This window comes from Cibotium barometz, chromosome 9, assembly GCF_041138505.1.
Source record: "Cibotium barometz isolate CiBa-2024 chromosome 9, ASM4113850v1, whole genome shotgun sequence".
NCBI classification, from domain to species: domain Eukaryota; kingdom Viridiplantae; phylum Streptophyta; class Polypodiopsida; order Cyatheales; family Cibotiaceae; genus Cibotium; species Cibotium barometz.
The window spans coordinates 27,084,389-27,094,988 of NC_141054.1; the positions used below are offsets into that span (position 1 = coordinate 27,084,389).

The 10,600-nt window shown below is 39.9% G+C and overlaps 1 protein-coding gene across 1 annotated transcript; it reads right to left on the reverse strand.

The window, feature by feature from the left end:
• Positions 1-935: 935 nt before the first annotated feature.
• On the reverse strand, positions 936-8,895 carry LOC147635400 (uncharacterized). The gene is made up of 9 exons (XM_086802668.1): positions 8,357-8,895; positions 6,900-7,728; positions 6,740-6,822; positions 6,207-6,295; positions 5,945-6,018; positions 5,787-5,837; positions 3,379-3,455; positions 2,501-3,132; positions 936-1,514 (listed from the first exon to the last, which is right to left on the reverse strand). The coding sequence occupies exons 1-9, from the start codon at positions 8,670-8,672 to the stop codon at positions 1,236-1,238; spliced, it is 2,430 nt and encodes an 809-aa protein (XP_086658794.1). The 5' UTR covers positions 8,673-8,895; the 3' UTR covers positions 936-1,235.
• Between the last annotated feature and the right edge of the window lie 1,705 nt (positions 8,896-10,600).

Consider the following 10,600-nt stretch of genomic DNA (forward strand, 5'->3'; position numbering starts at 1 on the left):
GTAACTAAATAAGTCTCCTAAAAGAAGCACCTTATCACGTTGAAAAACAAATAGATTAGGATGGAGGGGGCCAATAGAAGAAAGAGTTCCAAAAAGGAAAACATTGCTCCAATTAAATGAGTGTTGGTATTGTGGCTCCACTTGCAATGCTCCACCTTGAAATAACATGCGGCCTCATCATAGATTTCAAAGGGGCTAACATGTCGCATAACAAAAGGTAGAAAGTGCGGGCTCCTTGCTGCCATGCGTTCTATCGAGTTTCTCGATCGGGAAAAGTAACTGAAAACATGGTTACAAGGGGTTTTCCAAACCTAGTCAAAGCGGTGCCCCGGGAATGACTTGCATTGCTTCTTAATATTACTTGCCTTTTGCATTTAAAGCCACACTCGTTGGTTAGTTCTCATTTAACCTCCGACGAAGTCTTTCTATTTTCAGCTCAACTTGCACTACTTGCAATGCCTTACAACCATTATTAATTATCTACGAAGTCTCGTAAGTGCTCTGTGCGTGGCACCCCTCTTAGCCCATGTGTTGGATCATCTGCCAAGTAAGCAGTCTATGTTTTCCGATAGGGTTTAGTGATTTTTAGTACAGTTTTAACTTTTCAAACCAGCCCTTTTTACCTTAGAGACCAATAAAAGACATTTGAACTTGTACACAGTACAGAATAGAAAATCTTCCGATAGGGTTTAGTGATTTTTAGTACAGTTTTAACTTTTGAATTCAAACCAGCCCCTCTTACCTTAGAGACCACTAAAAGACATTTGAACTTGTACACAGTACAGAATAGAAAATCTTCCGATAGGGTTTAGTGATTTTTAGTACAGTTTTAACTTTTGAATTCAAACCAGCTCCTCTCTTACCTTAGAGACCAATAAAAGACATTTGAACTTGTACACAGTACAGAATAGAAAATCGTCCACACGCCAGAAATAGAAAATCGTCTATATATATAAAAGAGGATAATAGCAAGTGGTGAAATTCAACATAATATACAGAGGGCGTGCCTGGACGAATTGATCCATGGCTATGACCATCGGTATTTAACAAGGAGGAGAAATTAAATGAAAGCACCGTATGGCAAAATCACGTGCGAAATCAAGCCCTCGAGAAACCACATCAAAAATGGGGAAAAGCTTATATAGGTTAAGAAGGCGGATCTCTTTGGAGGAAAACCAATGTGCAGTATAATTACAAGAGGTATGGAGGTTGCGAAGAGAGAGATCGATTGATCTTTAGCTTTCGTTCCAAGAAGCGAAGATTGGGGTGGGGCAAACCGCCAGGTTGTTAGCTCTCAGTGTTGCAGGCGTGAAGGAAGCCGGGGATACCCAATTGGTACTCAGATTGCTGTTGTCATTATTGTAGCTGCTGTAATTCGATTTCACGAGGCTTGCCGGAGCCAGCTGCAGGTGCTCCGCTGATTGCATGTTCATAATCATGTTGTTGTTGTTATTGTTGTAGCAGCCCAGCTGTTCAAAGGCGCAGCTCTTATTCGTCGACAAGCCTGCCGCATCCTGCAATCTCAGCACCCACGTCCATGTAAAATATTAAGCGTACACACCCTAATCATTAACTGTATCTATTTGCATGCCAAATGCCTTGTAAGATTCACCCTCGGACTTTTTTCTTTCTTTCTTTCTAATTTAATAGAGAGATTTTTGCTTATATTTTAAGTGAAATCTGAAGGGCTTCTTCCCCTCGGGAGGATTAGATTCCTTTCTGAAAAACAATTTCCATCTTTAGCAGAATAATGCACACCTTTGGAAGACTTGATTGGGACAACGCAATTTTGAAAACCAACCTTTTGTCCTAGATTCTCACAAGGCAGCTTCATCTTTATTTTGAGAACATTAGGAAATTCAAAAAAAAAACAAGAAGGCTAGCCCTAAGCCAACTGTCTGTCAAAAACAAAAACCAATTTTCTCAACCACTCGAAATAAGGAGAGACTTTTCCAAAGCTTGGTCTTTTTCTTTAAAAAAACCTACAACCAGTTTTATAACTAAGATTTTCAGGATCTTTTACTGTTAATTTCATCAATCATTTATTCTAAATTAAACTTCTAAAAATATACTAAAGGATATTATTTTTCTAACACAGATCTGTGTATCTTTCAAAAGCATTAAAAAAAAAAACCAAACATCTGTCTATCTTTAAAAAAACAACAACAAAAAAACAAAAATATGTACAATGTGATGAAAGTTGGTAAAAGGGGACAAGTGATATCCCATAGGTCTTGGGTTTGATCTTCACTGACTATAGTGGATGTGCACTTATAAATTGCCGACTATAGTGGATGTGCACTTATAAATTGCCGACCATGGTGCGTGAATTGTCTAAACAAATCAGGTACAAATATTCATTTCCTGTTTTTATATATGTATATGTATATGTATATGTATATATATATATATATATATATATATACAAACCAACAAGATCATGCCCTACATATTTACTACTTAAAATTTAAGACGCCCAGAAAAGGAGTTGCGGTCTTACACTGAGAAACATCTTGGAGCTTCCATTTGGGTTGGCCAAGACATTGCCAAATATTGCATGCGCTTGTGGCCCTTCTATGGCTGTGCAGGGGCCATCCAGGCTTAGCAAATTATGCATTTGAAGGTCATTTGGGGCAAACTTGCTATGATTCAGCTGCGCCAAGCCACCTGCAGCATTTGAAAAACCTTGCTTTTCATCATCAATATTTTGCTTTCCTCCCCAAAGGCGGTGCTGGCTATGAATCAAGCTAGCTTGTTCTGCAGTTGCTGCATAGTTATGGTGTTGTGGATACCCTAGAAGAAGCTGCCAGTCTTGGGCACTCCTTGCAATACTATCGCTCATAGTATTACTATTATTACTGGTATTATCATAAGCATTATTTTGCATTAGACTAATGAGATTATTCTCTCCGCCCCCATGATCATGTTTATTACAGCCATCTTGCATGAAAAATGAGTCGCTAGAATCCACGTCTTTGATCATTCGTTTGGCAAGGGTGGTGATGGGCAAGGTGTTGCTAGTGCATATCTTGGCAATATCATATCTGCTCATGTCAAAGTTTGTCACTGCATTTACACCACGGAACTTGATGGCCGCAATATCATAAGCCTCTGCAGCCTCCTCTTGTGTGCCTGAATCCACAAAGATACAAGGCTATAATCTAATGATAATAACAATGCAGTTTATGATATTGCAGACATCTCCATTAAGTATTTAGTACACAGGAAAACATTAGGTTATCTAATGATTACTGCAGTTTATGCCCTTCATGTATCACTAACCTTTCCATAAGTTGCCCATAACCCACACACCATCATCCTATAGCTACTTATGGCTGCAACATGCAGACTCGCAAGTATTGAAAAAAAACTGATTACCAAACGTTCCAAGGTATAAGTCTTTGTTTCCTGCCACTCTCCCAATTCGAGCCTGCCACCGACCGTGCTGATGATGCCTGAAACATTTAAACGCGATTTGGATCACTAATCGATCGCAAGATTTAGTTAAAATAAGAGCATTAAATTTAGCCGATCTAGATTATTACACTTGCTAGATCACATTCGATCACTAAGTATTACATTTGACATTCTTAATGAAGACCTTAAAATGAAGTTTATATCTGTGGCAAATCTGCAAGCTCAGTACTCCCACCCCACGTGGGCTGTATGTTGAGAATGTGTCATAATCTCTAGAGTAACCTTACTTTTGCTGTATGTTGAGAATGTGTCCCTCATTCAAATCTCATAATCTCTAGAGTAACCTTACTTTGTGAAACATCACGGTGATTAGTTAATGACACCTTTTTCAACATATTTTAAGTTCAAAAGCCTCTTGTGTCTTCCACTATTGTGTCCTCGTGGCTTTCATGTTACGTAGTACCACTATTGTCTCCTTGAGGCTTTAGCCTCTCGAGTGCTAATGATCTTCACTCTCCTTGTGGGTACCAGCATCGAGGTTGTGAGTTCAATATGTGTCTCCCTTTCCAAGGGAGGAGTCATGTGGTCTAGCCCTTTGTGCACTTGAATTATGATATTTGCCACCATATTAAACATCAAAGGTCTTAAGCAATCGCATCTTTTAGCTATACATGTCCCCTTCTCAAAGATAAAAGACTTCATGTAATATATGCAAAAATGCCCTAGGGCTTTAGCATTGTGGTTTGAGCTTTGACTCTCCAGAAGGAAAACTTGGGGTCAAACCTTGGGACATCCATCCCCCTTCAGGTTCACATGCTCGTGTGCATGTCTCGTGTCTCATGGAAGCTTGAGGTCACCATGTCAAGAGTATCCCATATATCACATGCATTCAAGGAGTACTTAAAAAACCCACTATTTGTGGATTTTTAAAATTTCGGTACACATTGTTCATAAATTTTGATATGATAAAAGAACCCCTTCTATATGAAATTACTTACTTTTTAAACTAGAAAACCCATAACATATGTATATCTTTTATAACCCCACAAGAAAATCAAACCCCCATTTGTTGAACTCATTCTATCTACATATATTTCATTGGCTATCCCACGCATGCGAGTGGAAATGACGATGGCCACAACTATACATTAGACGTTGCCATTTGTTTGTTCTACAATCCACCTCACCTACGACAACATGCAAGTTGGCCCTCATGCTCCATTTGTTTGTTCTACACTCCACCTCACCTACGACAACATGCAAGTTGGCCCTCATGCTCCATTATGCTCTAGGCTCACCTACATTGGCATATTCAAAGTTGTGGTCTCAAACACTTAGTTCACTAACAACTATGTGAGACTACTTTGCTAATTGATGAAGTGGCTTCTTACTTGTAGGATATGACTTGAAGATGTAACCGTTGCCTAAAAATGATCAAACGTCTACACTTGGGGTGGTATCCTATAGTTATGTGATAGCTATGTAGACTACCTTTCCAATTGATGAAGTGGCTTCTTACTTGAGGGATATGACCTAGTGGTGTAACCATTGCATGAAAATTTTTTTAGAAAACATTTACATTTGTTAGTATCCCTTTGCAATGGTGGATTCATGTGATCTAATGTTTGTAATATGTATGTAGGTATGGTGGTATAGTCTTTGTGCGATGACAAGAGCATGAAATTAAGCTCCTTGAGCTACCATCTCTCATGACGGTCATGATAGAGGCTATAAGCTCAAGTCTTAAAAAATACATCTGCCTCTTTCCAAAGGAGGTAATATGTGGTAATATATGTACTATGTGTGTAGGTATGGATTATTAGCACACCCAGGTCTCCACAACAAAAGATTCCAAGTAGACTGTGTGCGACGATGGAATATATGTACTATGTATGTAGGTATGGATTATTAGCACATCCAAGTCTCCACAACAAAAGATTGTGTGCGACGATGGTAAGGTTTCAAGGAGACTTGTTGTCCATGTCCAATGACAAGATTCCCACATAAGTTTGATCGATCAAGATCCAAAACTCACATGATCCCCCAAGATTAGTTGTCCTCTCCCAGAGAGAATGAACCATGATTAAGAAAAGAAACCTCTTTTACTAGGGAATTTGGAAGTAAGAGTGAGTGAAGAGTTTAGATTCAAATGAATACTAGTCATTCTATAAGACAGGCCGATAAGCCACAATCGAGCATGTCCACCCATCAATACATGACTCACAATGTGTACCATCAAGGTGAAGAAAGTCTCGTATGTCCTCCAAGGTGCATTAACATTAAATATTAGGCGATGCATTATAGTACCATTAAATTAAATAAGGTTTATGTTGAGTAGAGGAAAATGTTATGTAGTGGTAGATGGTAACCTTGTTACGCCACGGTAGATGGATGCGCCTCTAGAGAATCCACTACTCTTTCTGGAAAAAAAAAAAAACGAAACCAACAGTTAATGAAGATTAGCTGTGTTCTTTGGGATATATCTTACCGAAATGGTAATTAGATGCTTGCTCGTTAGAAACCCAACCTTCTCAAGGAAGCAACAAACTCCTGTCTAGTCATGTTCTTCATTTCCTCGAGCTCTTTTTCATAATCGTCAAGCTGCGTGGCAACAAAAAAAAAAGGGCCAAATGCATGTGTAAACACCTCAAAGGGGCCAGATGCATACGTGTGTAAATAATACCTAATAATATTAATAATGTAGAAGATTTCGATATAAAGGTGTACATATAAACATAAAACAATATTAAGATGATTGATATATAGCTGCACAACGTGATCCAAACCACCTGAAAGTTGATAGTAGTTGTAGGTCCCCAGTATTTTAATGCTGCTAGGTCATATGCTCTTGCTGCTTTTTCCTCCTTGTCATATCCCCCTGTGTGATTGATTTTCAGTCAAGCCATGTGCTAGTTAGAAAAAATTGCAAAAGCCTATTTTTTTTCCCTCCCCAAAAAGAATAAATTATGAGCTCGAGGATCAATACCTAAGTAGACTATAGAGAATCACATAAACGTCGGTTGCCCACGTTCAAATATTGCCAAAATCAAGAATAATTGAATTAGCATTACATTTACAAAGATCAAAATTAATATAAGGGTTCAATATCAGCTTGAAAGCAAAGCAGTTTTATTTTCCCAAAAAAGAGAGACACAAGAAAATAATCGAGTGTGTAGAGTGAAAATATTTAAATTGGCATTATATTAAAATGAACAAAACTAATAAAAGGGTTGTCAACTTCAGCACCTCCGAAGGAAAGCAGTTTTTTAATTGAGAGAAAAAAGAAAAATAATGAAGGGAATTAGAAATTATGCGAGCATACCTTGTCTTCCTTTGCGAGTCTGACCTTCTCTTCTGCAGCTGTTGTCCCAGAGATGCGCCTCGAACCTTCCGGTCCAGCGATGCCTGATACATTTATTTATTTTTCAGTAATCACGACTAAAAGATTATAGGCATATGAACATTGTTTTGTTTTTGCTCACTTTGTAACCCCGCGGTAGATCGAAGTCCTCTGTCCAAAGGTTTCGATGGATTTTCTTGAGGTCGATTCAACAGCAAGTGTTTGATCTGGACTTTGTCTCTTTGAATCAGTTGTTGTGGAAGAGCTCTCTTGGTGAGCTAATACAGGGGCCGCATGAGTTGACACATTAGAGTTAATATGAGGTACGCTTGGAGACATAGATAAGGTTAGCTGAGACTGATCAAAAGGGGGCATAGAGAAGGCATTCTCTCTCATTACATCAATATTATTCTTAATCATGGTGTTATCTAGATTAGAAGAGAGGTTTTGGGACCTAAGCCAAGAGTTCATGAGTGAAAAACCAAGCATATTGGCGCCATTCTGCAAGCCACAGTCAGAAGGGCTAGCATTATTGATACTGCTAATACTAGTGGTGGTGGTGGTGGTGGTGGGAAGCATATACTCGCTTGGAGTAATATTATCACTGTTATAAGAAGAATGCACTGGGGTAATTGCTTGATTGATTTGATCTTGCATATGCATCTTGTTTGCTGCTTGCAAAGCAGCTGCTTCACCATTGTAGCCAAAACTGAAGCTTTTCAGAGATGCTGTTGACGATGGCTCTAATCTGTTGCAAAACATGGCGCCGAGATTTAGTGAGCTCTCTTCTTTGATGTAGTGTGATGCCTTCGCATGAGAGAGAAAGTTCTCCAGCTTCGGCCGTCCGTCTTGCTTATGAACTGCCGTTTCATTATTAGCAATAACTTGTTGGGGTCCTGCACTAGTTGTTGTTGGTGTTTCTTCTTCCATTGACGAGTTGTCATTACCATCAAACTCCTTCATGCTCCAGTCTGAATTAATCACAAACAAAGCATAATACTCTTTAACCACAATAAGAGTTCAAAAAAAAAAAACACACACACACTCACACACACAAACGTGCGCTCGCGCAGACACATAATTCCTATGATATCTTTCGTTTAGTTAATACTAAACTCTCTGTTCTCTCGCCCCTCTCTCTCTCTCTCTCTGACACACACATGCAGACACGTGCGCACACAACCCTAAAAATTCCCACAATGTTTCTAAATTCTCACTAGAATAAGTGGTCTCTCTCTCTTTCTCTCTCACACACACGCATACAGACACAGATCATAATAAATTCCACAGATTTTCACTGGAGTACTCTCTCCGTGCACTAGGGAGATCAGAATTCGTATGCCAAACGTCTACCCATATGCCAAACGTCTACCCAGCTCCCATCCGGGCGCGCCCACGCGGTTGTTTTGTGTGTGTGTGAGAGAGAGAGAGAGAGAGAGTGCGTGTGAGAGAGAGCGAGAGCGAGAGCGAGACAGAGAAAGAGAGAGAGAGAGAGGAGAGAGCTCTACAGTTTGAGAAAATAAGAAGAAACCAAAATAGGGCGCTCGCTGAACAAGCCCTACAACAAAATCTGAATGTAACAGGAGCCAATTAGTATACCTCCGCCATGTGTATTATCGAAGGCCTCCACGATGCACAAGGAGTTCTCCGAACGCAAAATATCCATCGGATGATGCAGAGCACGAGGGCTACGTGAATGCTCAAAATATTCCTCTGCAGCGCCGGGCAGCTCAGGGACGTTGTGGGTATAAATAGCAGACCCACGAGAAAGCTGGGCCTGCTTGGGGCCGGTTACGTCCATGGCCGGTGTGTGAATAGTGGTAGCAGCAGCAGCAGTACCAGTATTATTATTTGTAGCGAGAGAAAAACCTAGCCAGTTTGTATTATTATGATGATTATTACTCACCGATCCCATGCTTTTTTTGCATTCAATCTTGCGTTTAAAGGGGTCTTGATGAAGATGTACTACAGAGGGTGCTGAGAAGAAATATCGAGCTCTTAAGATCGCAATTAGGGCGGTTAGTTGATGTTGGTAGAGAGAAACTCCAGGTTCCAACCGAAGGCTTTCACCTTTCCTTTGCAATATTGACAAGATGAAAGTGCAAAAGCTCGAGAGTGATGAGGGCCAGCACGAGGATGTGTCTGCACATATTATCTATTAGAAACCTCTGCAATGAGGAGGGCGCGTGGGGACGGTGGGGTGTTCAAGAAGGTGTACTACTTTGACCTCACTACCCACTCTCTCACAGCTCTCCTCCTCTAAACAGCAGGTGGTGGTGTTGGGACAAGTGAAGAGGGGCCTTTGGATTATTTCCTGAAATGTGTGAAGTATGAAGAGGGGTATGAACTAAAATAAGAACCTGGGATACATTACATTACAATGACAGTAACCAAACCAACTATCTAATAGGACTGCCTGAATGCATGTTGTCGACCTGGCCCATCACTCTCTAATATGTATGTACACGGGCGTCTCCTAGCGTGGACAAACCTTTGCACAATTTCAACCTTAACCACTTGCCTAGAGCGTTAGAACTTGGAGGTTCATTTGTATGGCCAAAAAGAGGAAGGTGGTGCTAGTTACAACCCTAAAGATCTACTCACACGCTCCCCTTGGTGCTAGTGTGATGTTGCACTTCTTTTCAACCAAGGTGCCCAAAGGTTTTGTTGCCCAGCCCACTTTGACCGTGGTCAAAACACAAAAATTGCTAGGATTGTGTAATCTATCTAGACACGATGGTCCAAAGTAGTGCTAGAGAAAAGTAGAAATCCATTACCACGATGGTCCAAAACAGTGCTAGAGAAAAGCTTTTTTCCTAGCGAGTAAGCAAAAGGACAAGTTGGAGTACAATAGGTTTCCCCTATTCAAAATCTCATTATTAACCAGCTTTTATAACGAGAACCCTATAAATTTTATTGGTTTTTGTCAAGACAAGAGTAAATTCAATCAATTTTTTGGAATTTTAACCGATATAAAATACATTAAAGGACAGTTTTTTGCTAAAAGCATAAAAACCTCCTGGATGACTTTAGAACCGCCCCAAAAAATAGAATAGCACTTGTTAGAGACTTTAAGCATCACTAAACAATGTGCAGAAGCCACATTTTTTCTTGCTTTCAAAACCAAATGTACTAGTTATAGGCGAGAATGAGCACTTTCATGCAATTCGGGCCATGTTTGAACTCCTTAGTCCTCAAACCTAAGACAAGCCAATGAGATATGTAGAAATCCACGTCAATTAGTGTTGTTCAAGTAGTGTTGCATCACTGCACAAGCAGTAGTCCTTGTAGTATATGCGAGTGTGAAGTCCAACTTCAATAGCCCAAGATTTTGGCCATTAGAGGGAGCGCATGAACAACCCCATTTAAGGGGGCTCAAAAAGTGACAATTGCATCCCCTTCTCTTCTCTCCTCTAACCTCCTTGTTGAGATTCAAGCATTCCCTAGAATACCAATCTCTTTTACCAACTCTTGCCCTTTATGTCTCCCCCCCTATTCTCCCAGTCTTAGCACCCTTGCGTGTGTTAACTCTTAGCTTTACCCATGAGTTTGCACTTGATCAATAATGTGTACATGCATATCAATTTTTTAGTGGGTCTACATGTACCAATCGTTTTGGTCTAGATAATCTATTTTATTTTTTTGGATAGGAGCCACCCTCCATCTAATAGATGCATGCAAAAGTGGCAAACAAGCTGCGTTCATTCGTACTGATTAGACGGGCATGCTTTTTATTATGTGCATATGTGATGGGGTTCATACGAGATTTGGGAGATTGTAAAGAGATACAACGATAAGGCATTAAGTTCTACCTGTTTATTTTAAATAATTATTTTTTAAAAG